At 47.0% G+C, this 26,900-nt stretch overlaps 1 protein-coding gene across 1 annotated transcript in view; it reads left to right on the top strand.

The window, feature by feature from the left end:
- The window catches only part of asap2b (ArfGAP with SH3 domain, ankyrin repeat and PH domain 2b), a gene marked incomplete at its 5' end in the record, with an annotated part of 49,091 nt that overhangs the window by 13,268 nt on the left and 8,923 nt on the right, over positions 1-26,900 (top strand). Inside the window, 15 exons of the mRNA XM_079255829.1 lie at positions 2,928-3,057; positions 4,480-4,565; positions 4,882-4,957; positions 5,036-5,122; positions 16,466-16,569; positions 16,781-16,850; positions 19,381-19,465; positions 19,556-19,604; positions 19,680-19,846; positions 21,428-21,561; positions 21,722-21,810; positions 21,899-22,088; positions 25,037-25,122; positions 25,205-25,320; positions 26,223-26,290. Coding sequence (XP_079111955.1) covers positions 2,928-3,057; positions 4,480-4,565; positions 4,882-4,957; positions 5,036-5,122; positions 16,466-16,569; positions 16,781-16,850; positions 19,381-19,465; positions 19,556-19,604; positions 19,680-19,846; positions 21,428-21,561; positions 21,722-21,810; positions 21,899-22,088; positions 25,037-25,122; positions 25,205-25,320; positions 26,223-26,290 — 1,537 coding nt within the window. The remainder of the gene's footprint in view (positions 1-2,927; positions 3,058-4,479; positions 4,566-4,881; positions 4,958-5,035; positions 5,123-16,465; positions 16,570-16,780; positions 16,851-19,380; positions 19,466-19,555; positions 19,605-19,679; positions 19,847-21,427; positions 21,562-21,721; positions 21,811-21,898; positions 22,089-25,036; positions 25,123-25,204; positions 25,321-26,222; positions 26,291-26,900) is intronic.

The following is a 26,900-nucleotide window of genomic DNA, read 5'->3' as shown; positions in this document are numbered from 1 at the left end:
CTCATCGCGGTGGGACAGAAACTAGGAGACGTCTGTCTCATCGCTGTGGGACAGAAACTAGGAGACGTCTGTCTCATCGCGGAGGGACAGAAACTAGGAGACGTCTGTCTCATCGCGGTGGGACAGAAGCTAGGAGACATCTGTCTCATCGCGGAGGGACAGAAGCTAGGAGACATCTGTCTCATCGCGGAGGGACAGAAACTAGGAGACGTCTGTCTCATCGCGGAGGGACAGAAACTAGGAGACGTCTGTCTCATCGCTGTGGGACAGAAACTAGGAGACGTCTGTCTCATCGCGGTGGGACAGAAACTAGGAGACGTCTGTCTCATCGCGGTGGGACAGAAACTAGGAGACGTCTGTCTCATCGCGGAGGGACAGAAGCTAGGAGACGTCTGTCTCATCGCGGAGGGACAGAAGCTAGGAGACGTCTGTCTCATCGCGGTGGGACAGAAACTAGGAGACGTCTGTCTCATCGCGGAGGGACAGAAACTAGGAGACGTCTGTCTCATCGCGGAGGGACAGAAACTAGGAGACGTCTGTCTCATCGCGGTGGGACAGAAACTAGGAGACGTCTGTCTCATCACGGTGGGACAGAAGCTAGGAGACGTCTGTCTCATCGCGGAGGGACAGAAACTAGGAGACGTCTGTCTCATCGCGGAGGGACAGAAACTAGGAGACGTCTGTCTCATCGCGGTGGGACAGAAACTAGGAGATGTCTGTCTCATCGCGGAGGGACAGAAACTAGGAGACGTCTGTCTCATCGCGGTGGGACAGAAACTATGAGACGTCAGTCTCATCGCTGTGGGAGAGAAACTAGGAGACGTCTGTCTCATCGCGGAGGGACAGAAACTAGGAGACGTCTGTCTCATCGCGGTGGGACAGAAACTAGGAGACGTCTGTCTCATCGCGGAGGGACAGAAGCTAGGAGACGTCTGTCTCATCGCGGAGGGACAGAAACTAGGAGACGTCTGTCTCATCGCGGAGGGACAGAAACTAGGAGACGTCCTTCTCATCGCGGAGGGACAGAAACTAGGAGACGTCTGTCTCATCGCGGTGGGACAGAAACTAGGAGACGTCTGTCTCATCGCGGAGGGACAGAAACTAGGAGACGTCTGTCTCATCGCGGAGGGACAGAAACTAGGAGACGTCTGTCTCATCGCGGAGGGACAGAAACTAGGAGACGTCTGTCTCATCGCGGAGGGACAGAAACTAGGAGACGTCTGTCTCATCGCGGAGGGACAGAAACTAGGAGACGTCTGTCTCATCGCGGTGGGACAGAAACTAGGAGACGTCTGTCTCATCGCGGTGGGACAGAAACTAGGAGACGTCTGTCTCATCGCGGTGGGACAGAAGCTAGGAGACATCTGTCTCATCGCGGTGGGACAGAAACTAGGAGACGTCTGTCTCATCGCGGAGGGACAAAAACTAGGAGACGTCTGTCTCATCGCGGAGGGACAGAAACTAGGAGACGTCTGTCTCATCGCGGAGGGACAGAAACTAGGAGACGTCTGTCTCATCGCTGTGGGACAGAAACTAGGAGACGTCTGTCTCATCGCGGTGGGACAGAAACTAGGAGACGTCTGTCTCATCGCGGAGGGACAGAAACTAGGAGACGTCTGTCTCATCGCGGAGGGACAGAAACTAGGAGACGTCTGTCTCATCGCAGAGGGACAGAAACTAGGAGACGTCTGTCTCATCGCAGTGGGACAGAAACTAGGAGACGTCTGTCTCATCGCGGAGGGACAGAAACTAGGAGACGTCTGTCTCATCGCGGAGGGACAGAAACTAGGAGACGTCTTTCTCATCGCAGAGGGACAGAAACTAGGAGACGTCTGTCTCATCGCGGTGGGACAGAAACTAGGAGACGTCTGTCTCATCGCGGTGGGACAGAAACTAGGAGACGTCTGTCTCATCGCGGTGGGACAGAAACTAGGAGACGTCTGTCTCATCGCGGAGGGACAGAAACTAGGAGACGTCTGTCTCATCGCGGAGGGACAGAAACTAGGAGACGTCTGTCTCATCGCGGAGGGACAGAAACTAGGAGACGTCTGTCTCATCGCGGTGGGACAGAAACTAGGAGACGTCTGTCTCATTGCGGTGGGACAGAAGCTAGGAGACGTCTGTCTCATCGCGGAGGGACAGAAACTAGGAGACGTCTGTCTCATCGCGGAGGGACAGAAACTAGGAGACGTCTGTCTCATCGCGGTGGGACAGAAACTAGGAGACGTCTGTCTCATCGCGGAGGGACAGAAACTAGGAGACGTCTGTCTCATCGCGGTGGGACAGAAACTAGGAGACGTCTGTCTCATCGCGGTGGGACAGAAACTAGGAGACGTCTGTCTCATCGCGGTGGGACAGAAACTAGGAGACGTCTGTCTCATCGCGGTGGGACAGAAACTAGGAGACGTCTGTCTCATCGCGGAGGGACAGAAACTAGGAGACATCTGTCTCATCGCGGTGGGACAGAAACTAGGAGACGTCTGTCTCATCGCGGAGGGACAGAAACTATGAGACGTCTGTCTCATCGCGGAGGGACAGAAACTAGGAGACGTCTGTCTCATCGCGGAGGGACAGAAACTAGGAGACGTCTGTCTCATCGCGGTGGGACAGAAACTAGGAGACGTCTGTCTCATCGCGGTGGGACAGAAACTAGGAGACGTCTGTCTCATCGCGGAGGGACAGAAACTAGGAGACGTCTGTCTCATCGCGGAGGGACAGAAACTAGGAGACGTCTGTCTCATCGCGGAGGGACAGAAACTAGGAGACGTCTGTCTCATCGCGGTGGGACAGAAACTAGGAGACGTCTGTCTCGTCGCGGTATTCGTTGACTTGGGTTTGTCCTCGGATCAGCTGGGACAGAACTGCTTCAGATGAAAGGAGACGTTGAGCCGCGGCGGTTATGGTCTGCTGTTTCCTGTTTCCCGCAGAGCGAAGATCGAGAAGGAGAAGCGGGAACACGCCAAGCAGCACGGCATGATTCGGACCGAGTTCAGCGGCGGGGAGATTGCGGAGGACATGGAGAAGGAACGGCAGATGTTCCAGCTGCAGATGTGTGAGGTCAGAACTGCTGCCTCTCCGATGAGTCAGACCGATCGGACTGGGTGTGTTGGGTCGATGTGGGCAGCGGATCGGACCTCCGGGACAGTCTGGGTGGGTCCAGCTGCCTGATGGGAAGGTCCTCACCATGTTGTGGTTTGTAACTCTGCGTTTATAAATCAGGTCCAGTTTAAATTCAGCTGTAGACAAAAACTGCAGCAACACAGATCCATAGCTGATCCTGATGGACGACATTGTTCCAGTGGGTCAGCAGGTTCAGGATGAAGGCCTTGCTGTCCGAACAGATTCTGGGTTTCTCTTGCGAAGCCTCCCAGACTCGTGGGCCTGCCTGATATGGAACCATCCTGCTGGTCCTGATTGTGAGAAGAGATCTTACTGCTACTGACAAACGTCCGTCCTTTAGACTTGGTTCTTCAAAGTCCAGGATGAGACCTGTAGAGCATGCAGACCAGTTTGAGTCCAGTTGTAGAAACTGGAATCCTGCTTGTTTGTCCCAGTAAAAACTGGTTTTAAACATCTGGTTTTGGTCTGACTGAGTCTGAACCATATTGTGCAGGCGGAGCCTATGTGACGTCATCCGTAGGTTTCTGAAGAGCTGAATTGAAGCTCGGTGGGCGGTTCCTACCATCACCATCTTGGCAGCGTCATGCGCGTCGTCTCGCCCAGAAAATACAGATATGGGCAAAGAGGTGGAGCTGAGAGGGGGGCTTTGAGTGTCATGGTGGATGATTGACATCTAGCGAGCTATGAGCTTTCTGTAGCTAAGAGCTAACCTGGAGATAACAGGAGCTAACCAGCTAACGGAGGTAAGCGGGCTAAAGCTAAGTCACGTTGTTAACCGGCTAAAAACCGCGGTTGTTCTACGTTCTTCTGACTTGAAGCGGGAGATTGGGTACCTGTCAATCAAAAGGACATGCCCCTAATCATGCAGAGTTTCTATCTTAAATTAATTCTAAACAGAGTAGTTAAAAATTCACCCCCCTCCCACAGCTGTCATGAAGGTAAACCTGACCTATTAAACCTAAAATGTTGTTTGTACCAGGCTGTAAACATGTTTATCTCTGCTGTAAACATGTTTATTCCTGCTGTAAACATGTTTATTCCTGCTGTGAAGTTGGTCTTTTTAACATGGGAGTCTATGGGGATTCGCTCTGTTTTGGAGCCCCTAGTGGATGAAGGGGGAACTGCAGTTTTTGGCTTGGTCAGAAAATGAACAGAGGACTGGATCCGAACTGGATCTGCTGGTTCAGACGCCCGTAGAGGTTCCATCAGTCCAACCTGTGGCAGGGACACAGGCAGGAAGTCACATCTAACAACCATCTAGCTCACGTTTCCTGTTTTAACAGTTTTTTTTTGGTTTTTTTTTAAATGAAATTTAATTTTCTTTTATTTCTTTTTGTCGTCTCTGCCTCCTTCCTGCAGTATCTGCTAAAAGTGAACGAGATCAAACAGAAGAAAGGCGCTGACTTCCTCCAGAACCTCATCAAGTATTTCCACGCTCAGTGCAAGTATGTTCCTCTGCAGCGGGAAACGACAGACGGGTTTAAAGACAGAAAGAAAAGAAATCATCTGTTACAGCGGAAATCAGAAATGAGCAGAAGGGGATTAGATGAGGTCATGTGATCAGTTTAACAGCAGGAGGAAAAGAACTTAAAACATCTTCAGCTCTAAGAGTTTTACTCTTTTTAAAGAAAATGACAGGAAATTCAATGAGTTCCTCTTTGTTCAGTTTCAGCCCGATAGGTTTCATCACTTTTCCTCTTAACGCTCCGTAGAATGAGCAGCTTTCTTTGATGGCTTCTCCACACACGTGTGTTTGCTCAGTTTCTTTCAGGACGGGCTGCAAACCGTGGAGAGTCTGAAACCGTCTGTGGAGAAACTGGCTGCAGACCTGACGGCGGTGAGGATGCTCTTCCTGATGCAGCTTCGCGGCGTTGCAGCGAACGCGACCAAATCACGTTTCCCGTGTTCTGTTCAGATCAAGCAGACTCAGGATGGAGAGAGGAAGCAGCTGGTCCAGCTGAGGGACGTCCTGAAGGCTTCGCTGCAGGCCGAGCAGAAAGAGGTGAGAAGCTCCAGACAGAACATCACACAGAAAACCCAACCTGTTGGAAATGAGACGGCAGCCGGGAAGATTCGTGTTAAAATGACTTCATCCTGCCGCTTCTCAGCCTTAATGGTGGTTGAAGGTGCATTTTCAACCTTTGATCTTTAACTTTGCTGGAGATAAATGGAAAAAGTGCCAAGTTGGGAAGTTCTGTGTGCTGCTGGAGCAGAGAGGCTTCGTGTCTCCGGTGAATTTCTCTGATGCACGCTGGCAGGTGACGGCCAGACAAACCCTGGAAGGTAGAAGTGCTTCCGCTGATTCATCAAATGAAGGAAAAGAAAAACCTGGAAGGTCTGAAAACTAGGATCATAAAACCTGCATCTGGACCAGAACCAGCAGAACCAGCATCAGGTTGTGTCGGGAGGGCAGCCACTTCGTTTCCAGTCTGCTTCTCTCAGATTTGGGCTCAGAAACAAAGTTTAGGGCCAGTTATTGATCCAGTCTGGTTTTTATTAAATCCGCACATTTATTTCGTCTTTTATCTTTTTAAAGACATTTTAAAGCCTGAAGGCTGTTTTTGGTTTAGAAAATCTGCTGATTTTAAAATACTTTGAAGAAACAACAAAACACGAAATAACAACTATTAAAGTTTAAAGCTTTACATCAGATTTTACTGTAAATTCAGAACATTTTATTTTTTATTTGTCCTTTATTTAACCGGGTAAATCCCACTGAGATGACAAAATGTCTCATTCCACGGAGCTTTGGTCGAGACCGTTTCCTTTACAACCTGCAGCCGGCATAAAAAAAACATTAAACATACAGCATGAAACACAAATCTCATCAGTTTAAGAGAAAAGAACAGGAAAGGCGTAGTTAGCTGGACAAGCAGTCGCTCCCGCTGAGTCGCCGTCTGGGATCAGCTGCTGCTGCGGTTTGACCTCCGTCTGGAAGCCGTTCCAGCTGCAGGTTGAGGACTTAAAGTTCGGTGCGACATTTGTGGGCAGTCAGTAAAAGAAAGCCATCAGAGTTAGACAGAGATAAGAGGGAAGCAGACCAAGAATGGATTTCTGCACAGAAAAAGTCCCATGTGGAAGTGAAGGTGACTGAACCGGCAGGTGAGGACTGAACGGAGGTTACAGCAGGTCTACGTTTCTGTCGAAGGGAGGAAACCGGCATCAAGCAGCTTTTTCCTGCAAAACAGAAGAAACAGGATTTATTCCTCCAGTAAAACGGGGTTTTCCGTTTGAGCGCTTTGACCTTGAATCTTCGCAGTATAAACAGTAAAAGCTTGTTGTTGGACCTGAATGGTGGAAGATGATCCGAACTGAAATCAGGAGACTCGGAAGACGTAAAAAACCTGAAAGTAACAAAAAAAACTTGAATCAGTAACGGAGAATAAAATTCTCTACAGGAAGGGATGACACAAAACAACACACCAACACACTAACACAACACAACACACCAACACACTAACACAACACACCAACACAACACACCAACACACTAACACAACACAACACACCAACACACTAACACAACACACCAACACAACACAACACACCAACACAACACACCAACACACCAACACAACACACCAACACACTAACACTAACACACCAACACAACACAACACACCAACACAACACACCAACACAACACACCAACACACCAACACAACACACCAACACACTAACACAACACACTAACACAACACACCAACACAACACACCAACACACTAACACAACACACCAACACAACACACCAACACACTAACACAACACACCAACACAACACACCAACACAACACACCAACACACCAACACCAACACACCAACACAACACGCCAACACAACACACCAACACACTAACACAACACACCAACACACCACAACAACACAACACACTAACACAACACACCAACACAACACACCAACACACTAACACAACACACCAACACAACACAACACACCAACACAACACACCAACACACTAACACAACACACCAACACAACACACCAACACACCAACACACTAACACAACACACCAACACAACACACCAACACACTAACACAACACACCAACACAACACACCAACACCAACACAACACACCAACACACCAACACCAACACACCAACACACCAACACAACACGCCAACACAACACACCAACACACTAACACAACACACCAACACACCAACACAACACACCAACACCAACACAACACACCAACACAACACACCAACACACCAACACACCAACACACTAACACAACACGCCAACACAACACACCAACACACTATCACAACACGCCAACACAACACACCAACACACTAACACAACACACCAACACACCAACACAACACACCAACACCAACACAACACACCAACACAACACACCAACACACCAACACAACACACCAACACAACACACCAACACACTAACACAACACACCAACACACCAACACAACACACCAACACCAACACAACACACCAACACAACACACCAACACAACACACCAACACACTAACACAACACGCCAACACAACACACCAACACACCAACACAACACACCAACACACTAACACAACACAACACAACACACCAACACACTAACACAACACACCAACACAACACACCAACACAACACACCAACACACTAACACAACACACCAACACAACACAACACACCAACACAACACACCAACACACTAACACAACACACCAACACAACACACCAACACACTAACACAACACACCAACACAACACACCAACACACTAACACAACACACCAACACAACACACCAACACCAACACACCAACACACCAACACCAACACACCAACACAACACGCCAACACGCCAACACAACACACCAACACACTAACACAACACACCAACACACCAACACAACACACCAACACCAACACAACACACCAACACAACACACCAACACAACACACCAACACACCAACACCAACACACCAACACACTAACACAACACGCCAACACAACACACCAACACACCAACACAACACACCAACACAACACACCAACACACCAACACAACACACCAACACACTAACACAACACACCAACACAACACACCAACACAACACACTAACACAACACACCAACACACTAACACAACACACCAACACACTAACACAACACACCAACACAACACACCAACACACTAACACAACACACCAACACAACACACCAACACAACACACCAACACACCAACACCAACACACCAACACAACACGCCAACACAACACACCAACACACTAACACAACACACCAACACACCACAACAACACAACACACTAACACAACACACCAACACAACACACCAACACACTAACACAACACACCAACACAACACAACACACCAACACAACACACCAACACACTAACACAACACACCAACACAACACACCAACACACCAACACACTAACACAACACACCAACACAACACACCAACACACTAACACAACACACCAACACAACACACCAACACCAACACAACACACCAACACACCAACACCAACACACCAACACACCAACACAACACGCCAACACAACACACCAACACACTAACACAACACACCAACACACCAACACAACACACCAACACCAACACAACACACCAACACAACACACCAACACACCAACACACCAACACACTAACACAACACGCCAACACAACACACCAACACACTATCACAACACGCCAACACAACACACCAACACACTAACACAACACACCAACACACCAACACAACACACCAACACCAACACAACACACCAACACAACACACCAACACAACACACCAACACACTAACACAACACACCAACACACCAACACAACACACCAACACCAACACAACACACCAACACAACACACCAACACAACACACCAACACACTAACACAACACGCCAACACAACACACCAACACACCAACACAACACACCAACACACTAACACAACACAACACAACACACCAACACACTAACACAACACACCAACACAACACACCAACACAACACACCAACACACTAACACAACACACCAACACAACACAACACACCAACACAACACACCAACACACTAACACAACACACCAACACAACACACCAACACACTAACACAACACACCAACACAACACACCAACACACTAACACAACACACCAACACAACACACCAACACCAACACACCAACACACCAACACCAACACACCAACACACCAACACAACACGCCAACACGCCAACACAACACACCAACACACTAACACAACACACCAACACAACACACCAACACCAACACAACACACCAACACAACACACCAACACAACACACCAACACACCAACACCAACACACCAACACACTAACACAACACGCCAACACAACACACCAACACACTAACACAACACGCCAACACAACACACCAACACACTAACACAACACACCAACACAACACACCAACACACCAACACACTAACACAACACGCCAACACAACACACCAACACACTAACACAACACACCAACACACCAACACAACACACCAACACAACACACCAACACAACACACCAACACAACACACCAACACAACACACTAACACAACACACCAACACAACACACCAACACACCAACACAACACACCAACACAACACACCAACACACTAACACAACACACCAACACAACACACCAACACAACACACTAACACAACACACCAACACACCAACACAACACACCAACACAACACACTAACACAACACAACACACTAACACAACACACCAACACAACACAACACACCAACACAACACACCAACACAACACACCAACACAACACAACACACCAACACAACACACCAACACACCAACACAACACACCAACACAACACACCAACACAACACACCAACACAACACACTAACACAACACACCAACACAACACACCAACACACCAACACAACACACTAACACACTAACACCACACTAACACAACACACCAACACACTAACACAACACACCAACACAACACACCAACACACTAACACAACACACTAACACAACACACCAACACACTAACACAACACACCAACACACTAACACACTAACACACCAACACAACACACCAACACAACACACCAACACACTAACACAACACACCAACACACTAACACAACACACCAAAACACTAACACAACACACCAACACACTAACACAACACAACACACTAACACAACACACCAACACACCAACACAACACACCAACACACTAACACAACACACCAACACACTAACACAACAACACACTAACACAACACACCAACACACCAACACAACACACTAACACAACACACCAACACACTAACACAACACACCAACACAACACACCAACACCAACACAACACACCAACACAACACACTAACACAACACACCAACACAACACACCAACACACCAACACCAACACACCAACACAACACACTAACACAACACACCAACACAACACACCAACACACCAACACAACACACTAACACAACACACCAACACAACACACCAACACAACACACTAACACAACACAACACACCAACACAACACACCAACACAACACACCAACACAACACAACACACCAACACAACGCACCAACACAACACACCAACACAACACACCAACACACTTACACAACACACTAACACACTAACACAACACACTAACACACTAACACAACACACTAACACAACACACTAACACGACACACTAACACGACACACCAACACACTAACACGACACACCAACACACTAACACGACACACCAACACACTAACACGACACACCAACACACTAACACGACACACCAACACACTAACACGACACACCAACCCACTAACACGACACACCAACACACTAACACGACACACCAACACACTAACACGACACACCAACACACTAACACGACACACCAACACACTAACACGACACACCAACACAACACACCAACACAACACACCAACACACCAACACAACACACCAACACACCAACACAACACACCAACACAACACACCAACACACCAACACAACACACCAACACAACACACCAACACAACACACCAACACAACACACCAACACAACACACCAACACACTAACACTAACACACCAACACAACACACCAACACACCAACACACTAACACTAACACACCAACACAACACACTAACACAACACACCGACACACCAACACAACACACCGACACACCAACACAACACACCGACACACCAACACAACACACTAACACAACACACTAACACAACACACCAACACACTAACACAACACACTAACACAACACACCAACACAACACACCAACACACCAACACAACACACCAACACAACACACCAACACAACACACCAACACACCAACACAACACACCAACACACCAACACAACACACCAACACAACACACCAACACACCAACACAACACACCAACACACTAACACTAACACACCAACACAACACACCAACACACCAACACTAACACACCAACACAACACACTAACACAACACACCGACACACCAACACAACACACCGACACAACACACCAACACAACACACCAACACACCAACACAACACACCAACACACCAACACCAACACACCAACACAACACGCCAACACAACACACCAACACACTAACACAACACACCAACACACCACAACAACACAACACACTAACACAACACACCAACACAACACACCAACACACTAACACAACACACCAACACAACACAACACACCAACACAACACACCAACACACTAACACAACACACCAACACAACACACCAACACACCAACACACTAACACAACACACCAACACAACACACCAACACACTAACACAACACACCAACACAACACACCAACACCAACACAACACACCAACACACCAACACCAACACACCAACACACCAACACAACACGCCAACACAACACACCAACACACTAACACAACACACCAACACACCAACACAACACACCAACACCAACACAACACACCAACACAACACACCAACACACCAACACACCAACACACTAACACAACACGCCAACACAACACACCAACACACTATCACAACACGCCAACACAACACACCAACACACTAACACAACACACCAACACACCAACACAACACACCAACACCAACACAACACACCAACACAACACACCAACACACCAACACAACACACCAACACAACACACCAACACACTAACACAACACACCAACACACCAACACAACACACCAACACCAACACAACACACCAACACAACACACCAACACAACACACCAACACACTAACACAACACGCCAACACAACACACCAACACACCAACACAACACACCAACACACTAACACAACACAACACAACACACCAACACACTAACACAACACACCAACACAACACACCAACACAACACACCAACACACTAACACAACACACCAACACAACACAACACACCAACACAACACACCAACACACTAACACAACACACCAACACAACACACCAACACACTAACACAACACACCAACACAACACACCAACACACTAACACAACACACCAACACAACACACCAACACCAACACACCAACACACCAACACCAACACACCAACACACCAACACAACACGCCAACACGCCAACACAACACACCAACACACTAACACAACACACCAACACAACACACCAACACCAACACAACACACCAACACAACACACCAACACAACACACCAACACACCAACACCAACACACCAACACACTAACACAACACGCCAACACAACACACCAACACACTAACACAACACGCCAACACAACACACCAACACACTAACACAACACACCAACACAACACACCAACACACCAACACACTAACACAACACGCCAACACAACACACCAACACACTAACACAACACACCAACACACCAACACAACACACCAACACAACACACCAACACAACACACCAACACAACACACCAACACAACACACTAACACAACACACCAACACAACACACCAACACACCAACACAACACACCAACACAACACACCAACACACTAACACAACACACCAACACAACACACCAACACAACACACTAACACAACACACCAACACACCAACACAACACACCAACACAACACACTAACACAACACAACACACTAACACAACACACCAACACAACACAACACACCAACACAACACACCAACACAACACAACACACCAACACAACACACCAACACACCAACACAACACACCAACACACTAACACAACACACCAACACACTAACACAACACACCAACACACTAACACAACACACCAACACAACACACCAACACACCAACACAACACACCAACACACTAACACAACACAACACAACACACCAACACACTAACACAACACACCAACACACCAACACACTAACACAACACACCAACACACTAACACAACACACCAACACAACACACCAACACACTAACACAACACAACAACACACTAACACACTAACACCACACCAACACACTAACACAACACACCAACACAACACACCAACACAACACACCAACACAACACACCAACACAACACACTAACACAACACACCAACACAACACACCAACACACCAACACAACACACTAACACACTAACACCACACTAACACAACACACCAACACACTAACACAACACACCAACACAACACACCAACACACTAACACAACACACTAACACAACACACCAACACACTAACACAACACACCAACACACTAACACACCAACACAACACACCAACACAACACACCAACACACTAACACAACACACCAACACACTAACACAACACACCAAAACACTAACACAACACACCAACACACTAACACAACACAACACACTAACACAACACACCAACACACCAACACAACACACCAACACACTAACACAACACACCAACACACTAACACAACAACACACTAACACAACACACCAACACACCAACACAACACACTAACACAACACACCAACACACTAACACAACACACCAACACAACACACCAACACCAACACAACACACCAACACAACACACTAACACAACACACCAACACAACACACCAACACACCAACACCAACACACCAACACAACACACTAACACAACACACCAACACAACACAACACACCAACACACCAACACAACACACTAACACAACACACCAACACAACACACCAACACAACACACTAACACAACACAACACACCAACACAACACACCAACACAACACACCAACACAACACAACACACCAACACAACGCACCAACACAACACACCAACACAACACACCAACACACTTACACAACACACTAACACACTAACACAACACACTAACACACTAACACAACACACTAACACAACACACTAACACGACACACTAACACGACACACCAACACACTAACACGACACACCAACACACTAACACGACACACCAACACACTAACACGACACACCAACACACTAACACGACACACCAACACACTAACACGACACACCAACCCACTAACACGACACACCAACACACTAACACGACACACCAACACACTAACACGACACACCAACACACTAACACGACACACCAACACAACACACCAACACAACACACCAACACACCAACACAACACACCAACACACCAACACAACACACCAACACAACACACCAACACACCAACACAACACACCAACACAACACACCAACACACCAACACAACACACCAACACAACACACCAACACAACACACCAACACACTAACACTAACACACCAACACAACACACCAACACACCAACACACTAACACTAACACACCAACACAACACACTAACACAACACACCGACACACCAACACAACACACCGACACACCAACACAACACACCGACACACCAACACAACACACTAACACAACACACTAACACAACACACCAACACACTAACACAACACACTAACACAACACACCAACACAACACACCAACACACCAACACAACACACCAACACAACACACCAACACAACACACCAACACACCAACACAACACACCAACACACCAACACAACACACCAACACAACACACCAACACACCAACACAACACACCAACACACTAACACTAACACACCAACACAACACACCAACACACCAACACTAACACACCAACACAACACACTAACACAACACACCGACACACCAACACAACACACCGACACAACACACCAACACAACACACCAACACACCAACACAACACACCAACACACCAACACAACACACCAACACAACACACCAACACAACACACCAACACAACACACCAACACAACACACCAACACACTAACACTAACACACCAACACAACACACCAACACACCAACACACTAACACTAACACACCAACACAACACACTAACACAACACACCGACACACCAACACAACACACCGACACACCAACACAACACACTAACACAACACACTAACACAACACACCAACACACTAACACAACACACTAACACAACACACCAACACAACACACCAACACACCAACACAACACACCAACACACCAACACAACACACCAACACAACACACCAACACACCAACACACCAACACAACACACCAACACACCAACACAACACACCAACACACTAACACTAACACACCAACACAACACACCAACACACCAACACAACACACCAACACACCAACACTAACACACCAACACAACACACTAACACAACACACCGACACACCAACACAACACACCGACACACCAACACAACACACCAACACAACACACCAACACACTAACACTAACACACCAACACAACACACCAACACACTAACACTAACACACCAACACAACACACTAACACAACACACCGACACACCAACACAACACACCGACACACCAACACAACACACTAACACAACACACTAACACAACACACTAACACAACACACCAACACACTAACACAACACACTAACACAACACACCAACACACTAACACAACACACCAACACACTAACACAGATCTACGCTGAACTTCACCTGTTAACTTTCGACTGACAGACTGTTCTAAATCTCCTCATAGAAGATGAAAAGCTGATCTAAATCCATCGGCGTTCTGCTGTAAATGAAATTGTGCCGAGTTTTGTGGTTTTTACAGGTTTTGTGGTTTTTACAGGTTTTGTGGTTTTTACAGGTTTTGTGGTTTTGCGTTTTGTTGTCAGGATGCTCAGGCGAAGCAGAATGCGGGTTACAGCCTCCATCAGCTGCAGGGAAACAAGGCCCATGGCACCGAACGCTCCGGATTCCTCTACAAGAAAAGTGAGGGGTGAGTGAACCTTCAGAGCCGACATCTGCACCACGTCTCCTGCTTCAGTTTTACCTTTTATTCATTATTTAGTTCAGGTTTTTAGTAACTATTTTTTTCGAAAAGCTACAGAAAGCAGAAGCAGCTCATGAAGCGAAGCTTCATCGTCGCTCTGAAGGTTTTTCTTTCCAGTAAGCTTAAACCCGGCCTGCTTCCTGCGTTTGCTCCTCAGGCTGAGGAAGGTCTGGCAGAAGAGGAAGTGCTCCGTGAGAAACGGCTTCCTGACCATCAGCCATGGCACGGTAAGATGCAACATCCTTTCCTCTGATTGGTCCCCCTGCATGACAAGCCCCGCCCTGCTGCCTGCATGTCCAACCAGAAGTCTTTTTGTGGGTTCATCTTCTATAACAGCTGGGGTTACAGGCGGCTTTTACTTTAGGGTTATATTTATTATTCCTTCTTCTTCTTCCTTTTTTATGTTGAAGTTTTTACATGAAGAGTCAAATGGCCAATCAGGACAGAGCAAGCGGAAAAGGAAGAAAAAAAGGCGCAGAAGAAAGAGCATAAGGAAAAGGATAGAAGAAAAATGGGTGGGAAAATGACGAGTCTGGATGGGTGTTGGTTGGGAGGGGACCCTCTGTCTTTCTATCTCAACTTTCTTCTCTCATTCAAATATTTTAAACTGTATCAGACTCATTTTTACAAGACAGAAAAAGTTCCAGGACGACTTCAGCTCCATGATCTCAGAAAATTACAATATTATAAAAACGTTCAATATTTTTAGTCACTCATTTCAGAATGTGAAACCCATATATTGTATAAATTTTTTTCCTCATAGAGTGACACATTTCAAACATTTATTACTAGAAACTTTGATGATTGTGGCTTATAGATAATGAAAACAAGACGTAGCTGTAAAAACTGATTATTTATTTTCTATCAGTTTATTTTACTGTTTTTCTTTAAAAAGTTGCAGCAAGTTCATAAGCTGTGTTAATAAAGCTGCAGTTTAGTGTTTAAAGTGTATTTTGCTTACAGATAACAAATATTTGACATAAATCTGACTGTCTGACCCCCCCCACCATCCTTCCTGGTTGCCACCCATCATCAGATAAATACTTAGAGTAAACAGCATGTAATGTATTTTTATATGTTGTTCTCTGGTGGTTTATCAACCACCATGTTCTTGTCATAATGAAGACTCAAAACACACCATCTCAGTTCAGTAGAATTGATTGGGTAGACGTGTATAAGTGGTTGTGCAGGAGTGAATGAAAACACACGAAGGAAAACATCATCAGGTTTTTTTTCTTTCACAAAATTTGCTTCATATTTTACTTTAACTGAAGCTTTAGTTGTAATAATCAGATTTTTTTTTTCAAATTAAGACTTTTTCCTTTACTTATTTTATTAAAAGGTCTCATCACCTTTATTTGACCTTTTTCCAGACTGTAACTGGGCACCGTATCAAAGCCCAGTTACAGATACAGCGCCCAGTTTGTTTGATACAGTGTTTCTCAATCCCAGTCCTCAGACCCCCCCTCCCTGCATGTTTTAGACATGTTCCTCCTCCAAAGCACCTGAATCAGATTATTAAACTTCCTCATCAAGTTCTTTGCAGCCTGTTAACGAGTCTTTATTTCATTCAGGTGTGTTAAAGTAGGGTTACCTATAAAACATGCGGGGCAGGGGGGCTGAGGGCTGGAACTGAGAAACACTGGTTTGATAGACGCTAGAATATAGTTTCAGATAAGTACCGTAAAGTAAAGGACCATAGAAGAAGACGGTTACCTGTAGTGAAGTCATCGCTGCACCTGAGACCTGAATCTGCTCACAGATGGAAACGTCTTTAATGTCTGAAAGAATTTTGGTCAAATGCGGCCACCGTATTTGAAGTCATTGCAATGCCTGTCTTTACCTCTAGATGTCAGTAATTCTGAACCTTTAAAGTCCGTCTGTATTCATGTTCATCTGAGGAACTTCTCTTCATCGTTGAACTGAACATTGTTGTTTTCTTGTCTTCTTCTCCTTCATCTGAGGTTATGAACCTCAGAAAAGTCAGTTCCATTGTTTTGGAGTCTTTATTTTATTCTTAGTTGTTCCCTTTTTTGAGCAGTTTTTACAAAGAACTTTCCAGATGATTCTGTGTCATGAAACCTGCTGTGTCGGGTTTAAGCCAAAATAAAACCACGCATACCAGAAAGTCATCGTGTTATCAGGGTTCATCCTCTGCAGATCACAAACCAATAGGTCACTGAGCAGAACTTGATAAGCTGATGTCTCCATTTCATTTGAATTGGGTGTGTAAAAGCAGGGACCATCTAAAACCTCGAGGACTGCTATTCTTCAGGACAGAACTTTCCTACCTCCGTGTTAAACTGGACTGTTAAAGTTCATGGAAACATGATGGGCTGGGGTTACTGGGCAGGATAACGGGAAGGTTCTGCGCCCCCGACCCACAGCCTTCTGATTCAGACCATCTCTTCCTGTCTTGCTCCTTCTGTGGATGAAAAGCCCAGTAAATGATTGGAAAATAAATAACTATAATAAGTTAGTCCCCACAACACAGATAATGCCTTCATGAGTCTGATTAGTTCTGTGTGAAAATGTTCTGTTGGACCAAAACGGTCTCAGATGCTCTAGATGCTCCACAGTTCCCATCCTGACAACATGAAGGATGGAGTCCAAAGCTTTGAAGATCATAAAACCAGTCAGCAGTTCAACGTGTTGCTGGTTTCTCACAGCCTGATTGGTTTGTGGTGTCGGTAACAGTCAGATTTTAACATCCTCTCACTCTGCTGTTCACCCTTTTCCCTGCTCGTTGTCTCGCAGGCTAACGTTCCACCGGCCAAACTCAACCTGCTCACCTGCCAGGTGAAAAGAAGTTCAGACGAGAAGAGCTTCGACCTGTTCTCACGTACGCTCTACTAACAAAGATCTAACAACACTGACTGCAGCAAACAATGATGATTTTCTCAGCATGTTCCTGCCTGTGTGTCTCCTGCAGACGACAGAACGTACCACTTCCAGGCCGAGGATGAGGCCGAGTGTCAGATGTAAGTATGCGCCATAACGGCCTCGGCTGCCCGCTGCGATGCTGCAGCGTTCTGACTCTGGTCGGTGTGTTCCAGCTGGATGTCGGTGCTGCAGAACAGTAAGGAGGAGGCGCTTAACAAAGCCTTTAAAGGCGACCAGGACGAAGGAGAGAACAACATCGTGCAGGAGCTGACCAAAGCCATTGTAGAGGAGGTGAAGAAGATGAGCGGCAATGACCGCTGCTGCGACTGCGGAGCTGCAGGTCAGGATGTGGACTGTACCTCTGCTGAGGGTGTTCTGCTGCTGATGTGTGGGGTTTCGTGTCCTGTCTGTTTGGAGGCCACTGGCCGCGAAAGAACCCAGATGTCCTTCTGTGGGCGGCAGCTTGGAAAGCAGAGGGGTCTATTTAGGCTTCTTTTCATTTCAGATCAGGATGTTTTAGTGCTGCTTAACGAGAACCCCTGTACAAGAGACTGCATGAGATCCTACAGTCCAGAAGATGTCTGCAAATGCTAGGAAGCAGTGATGCTAACACGTAGCATAGCAACATGATGGAGAAACTCGGCTAAAAGACTCATCCAAACTAAACACATTTCAAAGCCCAAACAGAAAACATGAGAACATCACTATTCTACAGCTTCTGATCGTTTCTCCACACAAACAAGGCGTCATGTGAAAGCAGAGACTCTGCTGCTTACAGAGACGTCTGTCTCATCACTGTGGGACAGAAACTCTGGCAGCCAGAAGTAAAGTAAAACATCATAGTTTTACTTTCACTTTTATTTTTTTGTGAAAACTCTTCCAGCTCTAAAAACTCTGCTTAATGTGTCTCCTGCAATCTGGCTTCAGTAGAAATGAATCATGAGGGTCCTGCTAGTTTCCATGGTGATGAGGGTCCTACTAGTTTCCATGGTGATGAGGGTCCTGCTAGTTTCCATGGTGATGAGGGTCCTGCTAGTTTCCATGGTGATAAGGGTCCTGCTAGTTTCCATGGTGATGAAGGTTCTGCTAGTTTCCATGGTGATGAAGGTTCTGCTAGTTTCCATGGTGATGAAGGTCCTGCTAGTTTCCATGGAGATAAAGGTCCTGCCAGTTTCCATGGAGATAAAGGTCCTGCTAGTTTCTATGGAGATAAAGGTCCTGCTAGTTTCCATGGAGATAAAGGTCCTGCTAGTTTCTATGGAGATAAAGGTCCTGCTAGTTTCCATGGAGATAAAGGTCCTGCCAGTTTCCATGGAGATAAAGGTCCTGCTAGTTTCCATGGAGATAAAGGTCCTGCCAGTTTCCATGGAGATAAAGGTCCTGCTAGTTTCTATGGAGATGAAGGTCCTGCTAGTTTCCATGGAGATGAAGGTCCTGCTAGTTTCCATGGAAATGAAAAGGGTTCGTAGTAAAGTATTCTCTCAATCTTGACAATTGTCAAAAACAGCCAATCGGTTCCTTAAAACGTCTATAAAGCTGTTTAAGCTTCTGCGTCTGCACAGTTCCTTATCAGACATGACTATACTTTTTTTCTAGACGAACTGAGCTGCTGTCTTCTGCTTTTCACTAAAACTAATGTGGTTTTCTTTCAGAAACAGAAAACATTTACATGTTCTACTGTGTTCTGCTGGGGAATTTACTCTGAGCTGCTGATTCTGACATGTCATACAGCTTTTGTAACTGAAGATTTATTTCCTTTATTTTGGATTTGTCTTGTTGGAAAGGAGGCAGAAAAATAAACCGGGTTACATAAAGGTTTGAAGGCCACGAAAATGTTTCTTCCTCAGTCAGCAGCTCCAGTTTTCTTTGTTTGTGTGTATTTTCTGTTGGTGATGGTTTTGTGGCTCCCTCTCTTCCTCAGGTCCCACCTGGCTCTCCACCAACCTCGGGGTGCTGATCTGTATCGAGTGCTCGGGGATCCACAGGGAGATGGGGGTCCACTACTCCAGGATCCAGAGTCTGGACCTGGACGTCCTGGGAACCTCTGAGCTGCTGGTGAGTCCACTTCACTGTCTCTGTCAATAAGCAGAAAGCAGAGTGTTGAAAAGTTGGATCAGAGGTTTTCATTTTTCTAGAAATGTTTTTAATGTTCGTTCAGTCAGTTGTTGGTAAACCTGAACGCAGCACAGCTGACGTGTTTGTTTCTGTGTCTTAGTTGGCGAAGAATGTAGGAAATGCCAGCTTCAACGAGATCATGGAGGCAGATCTGTCAGATGCGACCAAACCCGAACCGAGCAGCGACATGTAGGTGATGGGCTGCCAGGGGATTTTCTGAGGCGGCTTTGAGGGAATCTGAACGAATCTGAATCTGGACTCTTTCTGTGTCCATCAGGCAGTTGAGGAAGGACTACATCACCGCCAAGTACACGGAGAAGCGCTTCGCCCTCCGGCTGTGTGCCAACGCCAAGTCCAAGCTGCAGCGTCTGTACGAGTCCGTCAGGAACCGAGACATCCTGTCGCTCATCCAGGTCTACGCTGAGGGCGTCGACCTGATGGAGGCCGTCCCGCAACCCAACGAACATGTACAAACACCACACACACTGGCACATGACTGTCAAAGTCCGATATGTGGGAGTAATCAGATTACTGTAATCATCTGATATGATGTGTCTTCATGCACTTCTGAAATATTTCAGGCAAACATTTGTCTACATCTACTGTTCAATTAGCAGATTTGTTTCAGAGCCGGAAACAAATCGGCAGCAGAGCTGTCATCTGATCACCACCTGGTGGTGAGTTGGCTCAGATGTTGGGGGAGGAAGCCGGTAAGATCTGGCAGGCCCAAACGTGTTGTGAGGGTTTGGCAGAGTACCCCGTCTGAGCGAGCTTCAACTCCCAGAGCTTTAACCATATCCAGAGTTAGGCGGGGGACATTGAGTCCGAATGGGCTGTGTTCCGTGCCTCTATTGTTAAGGCAGCCGGCCGGAGCTGTGGCCATAAGGTCGTTGGTGCCTGTTATGGCGGTAATCCCAGACCTCGTTGGTGGACACCAGCAGTAAGGGATGCCATCAAGCTGAAGAAAGAGTTCTATCTGGCCTTTTTGGCCTGTGGGACTCTGGAGGCAGCTGATGGGTATTGACAGGCTAAGCGGCTGTCAGCAAGGCAAAAACTCGGGCATGGGAGGGGTTGGGTTTAAACCCCAAACATGTAAAGAAGCGAGACAGAAACAGTTTGACTCTTTGTGCTTTGCAAAGGGAAGAGCAGTTTCAGAGAATCGACCGGTCTGCAACTCTCTTCAACTTGCTCTCCTGAGCTTGGCGTTTTTATTTCACAAAGCTAGGTGTTTTCACATACCACTGGCTGTTGTAAGGTCATAGTGTTGCTAAGGCTAAATCAAGAAAGTCATGAAAAGTGCTTACACAAAATAAATAAAAATAGAACTATCCTCACCCTAACAACCTGTTCTGGAACTTCTCCTATCAACCAAGGTCAGGGTGTGAACAGTTTTAAAATAGGCTGTGGAAACTTTAAAAGGTTGTCATGTTTATAACTGGTTAAAATAAGATGCATAAAAGAATAAAGTTAAAATGATAATATAAAACTCCAACAGGAAGAGTTCGTCAAGGCCATGATGAAAGACTTCCGGACAGCTTTGAGGCGATTCTGGTCTACCACCCGGTGACTCATGAGGGGGAAGCCGTGCTTCGTCAACGCTATGTACAGTGGAGATGAGGAGCTGCTGACCTCAACTCTGGACGTTGTGGGTTGGTGCAAGGAATACTTCTAAGACTTCCTCAATCCTACCAACAAGACTTCCGATGTGGAAGCAGAGCTGGGAGACTCAGGGGTGGACTTTCCTATCTCCGGAGTTTCTTAAGGCTCTGGATGCTGTGGGGCTGTCCTGGCTGACAAATCTCTGCAGTATTGCAAGGACATCTGGGACAGTGCCTCTGGACTGGCAGACTGGGGTGGTGGTCCCCCTTTTCAAGAAGGGGGACCGGAGGGTGTGTTCCAATTACAGGGGAATCACACTCCTCAGCCTCCCTGGTAAGGTCTATTCAGGGGTCCTGGAGAGGAGGAACCATCAAATCTTGGATTGAGGAGGAGCAGTGCAGTTTTCGTCCTGGTCGCGAAACAGTGGACCAGCTCTACACCCTCTTTGGGATCCTGGACGGGGTATGGGAGTTTGCCCAACCAGTCTACATGTGCTTTGTGAACTTGGAGAAGGCGTTTGACAGTGTCCCCGGGGGTTCCTGTGGGGGGTACTCCGAGAATATGGGGTACTGGACCCCCTTGTACGAACTATCTGGTACCTGTACGACAGGTGTCAGAACTTGGTCCACATTGCCGGTACTAAGTCGGATTCGTTTCCAGTGAGTGTTGGACTCCCCCAAGGCTGCCCTTTATCACCGATTCTGTTCATAACTTATATGAACAGAATTTCTAGGTGCAGCCAAGGTGTCGAGGGCTTGGTGGCCTCAGGATTGGGTCCCTGCTTTTTGCGTATGTCGTGGTCCTGTTGGATTCATCTGGTCGTGATCTCCAGCTCTTGCTTGAGCATTTTGCAGCCAAGTGTGAAGCGGCTTGGATGAGAATCAGCACCTCCAAATCTGAGACCATGACCTCTCCTGGTTGGGAGTGAGTCCTGCCTCAAGTGGAGGAGTTTAAATATCTCAGGGTCTTGTTCACGAGTGAGGGAAGGATGGAGCGTGAGATCGACAGACGGATCGGTGCGGCGTCTGCAGTAATGTGGACTCTGCGCCGGTCTGTCGTGGTGAAGAAGGAGCTGAGCCAGAAGGCGAAGCTCTCGATTTACCAGTCGATCTACGTTCCTACCCTCACCTATGGTCATGAGCTGTGGGTCGTGACTGAACACAGACGGCTGAAATGAGTTTCCTCCGCAGGGTGGCTGGGCTCTACCTCTGGAGATAGGATAAGGAGCTCGGTCATCTAGGAGAAGATTAGACTAGAGCCATTGTTCTCTCACATCGAGAGGAACCAGTTGAGGTGCCTCGGTCATCTGGTCAGGATGCCTCCTGGACCTCCCTGGTGAGGTGTTCCAGGCACGTCCCTCTGGGAGGAGACCCCGGGGAAGACCCAGGACACGCTGGCCTGGGAACGCCTCGGGATCCCCCCCGCAGAGTTGACAGATGTGGCTGGGAAGAGGGAAGTCTGGGCTTCGCTCTTTAGGCTGCTGCCCCCATGACCTGACCCCGGATAAGTGGCGGAGAATGGATGGATGGATGGTTTCAGAGCCGTGTGGTGATGTCACTTCCTGTTATGTTGAAACCATTTAGTCCATGTTGAACATGGGGGAACCGTTCACTGGAACTGTTTACGTTTTTGTCATTTCTCACCACTTCGATATCAGCTGTTAATTAAAACTATCCATTCAAATTTGTATCCAACAAAAAATCAAAAGTGTTTAGATACTCTGTCTTTTCCAGTGAGAAACATAGTAAAAGTCCAAAGCACGAAGCTCAGACATGCGGAGTCTCAGACTCTGAGAAAAACTGTTTGTGTCTTTCAGGAACCTGGAGAGACGGTGCTGCACCTGGCGGTCCGGATGGTGGACAGAAACTCTCTCCACATCGTAGACTTCCTTGCTCAAAACAGGTAACAGATGCAGGTCATCAGCTGGAAAAGCTGTGAGCCTTTTTCTTGAAAACACTGTGTGTCATGACTTTGTGTGTTTCAGTGCAAACCTGGACAGACAAACGTCCAAAGGAAGCACAGCGCTGCATTACTGCTGCCTGACGGACAACAGCGAGTGTCTGAAACTGCTGCTGAGAGGGAAAGCTTCGGTTTCTATCAGTAAGAACTCCAACGTTCCCTGATACGTCCCACATCATTTTGGCGCGTACACCGAGGTGGAGGCGGAGTCAGAACAATTAACATTAACGTGCATCATAACAACGAATATTCAGTTATTATTCATTGCGTCATTACGTCAAAGAGCCCCCTAGTGGCCGCAAATCAAACTTCTACACTGATTGTATAAGCAACAAGTCATGATACGACATGGCCCAGAGTGCTGGAGGTTTTAGAGGTTTCTCCGCTGCAACACACCTGATTAAAATTAAATGTTTGTCCAGCAGCTTGTCCGGCTTTGGACAAGCCTTTTAAAGAGGCATTTCGTAATTTTCCAAACTCGGCACTCTGGATTCATCCAGCAGTGTCCTGAAAAACCCAAATATACAACTTTTTCTTCCAGGACGTTGCAGCCAAGTTTCGCTTTACGCAGCGCGTCACATGCTAGCAAGCAGGTACACACATCAGCTGTTTACAGAAGCAAGACGACAATATCTCAGGAAAGAACGACAGAAAGAGACCGAGCACAAGACGAGACGCGAATCGAGATTGAACTGTCTTACTGGGTCCACAAGGCGGACGAAGATCTGTAATGTTCTGTAGTTTGTCTTTTATGATTATCTGATTTGAGTCAGGTGTGTTGTAGCAGGGAAACATCTAAAACCTGCAGGATGTTGGTCAAAGAGGTCCGAAGCTGGTGGTCCTGGTTTTAACGTATTGATCTGCAGCAGAAACCCAGAATTACCACGAGACTGTCACCGTCTGTGTTATTTACACCTTTAACTTCAGAACCTGCTGAAATCCTGTTTTCAGAGAAAATGCTGCACATTGGGACGATTTTTCCTCCGATGAAAGCTTGACGTAAATGCAAACTGTTTGTGTTGCTTCTCGATGTGTTTCCACAGCAAATGAAGCTGGAGAAACGCCGCTGGACATCGCAAAGCGTCTGCGACACACACACTGCGAGGAGCTGGTGAGACAGTCGCATCAGAACAAGCTGCTGCTTGTTTCACAGTGTTTTACTCTTCATGTCAGATAAACGCAGCGCAGATCGAGACTCGCTACAATAAACAGGAAACAGTTTGATTTTGATGTTTGTTCAAGTAAAATGTGTCATTTTATAGTTTTGTTTTTCAGACTCGCTGGTTTTCAGTTTTCTTAAAAAAAAAAAAAAAACTCAGAACAGGAAAATAAATGTGACTGATTTCCATGAACTGGAAGGTTGAAGAAACTTGCAGGAAGATTGACATCTGCAGGCGTCCACAGGTGTCTGCGGGCGTCCGCGGGTGTCTGCGGGCGTCCGTGGGTGTCTGCGGGCGTCCACAGGTGTCTGCGGGCGTCCACAGGTGTCTGCGGGCGTCCGCGGGTGTCTGCGGGCGTCCGCGGGTGTCTGCGGGTGTCTGCAGGCGTCCACAGGTGTCTGCGGGCGTCTGTAGGTGTCTGCGGGCGTCCACAGGCGTCCGCGGGCGTCTGCGGATGTCAGCGGGCGTCTGCGGGTGTCAGCGGGCGTCTGCAGGTGTCAGCGGGCGTCTGCGGGTGTCTGCGGGCGTCCACAGGTGTCTGCGGGCGTCTGCAGTTGTCAG

The sequence above is a fragment of the Telmatherina bonti genome (genome assembly GCF_933228915.1).
Source record: "Telmatherina bonti genome assembly, chromosome: 16".
NCBI lineage: Eukaryota > Metazoa > Chordata > Actinopteri > Atheriniformes > Telmatherinidae > Telmatherina > Telmatherina bonti.
Note: the sequence above shows the minus strand (reverse complement) of the source record. Positions and strands in the feature narration are given on the sequence as shown.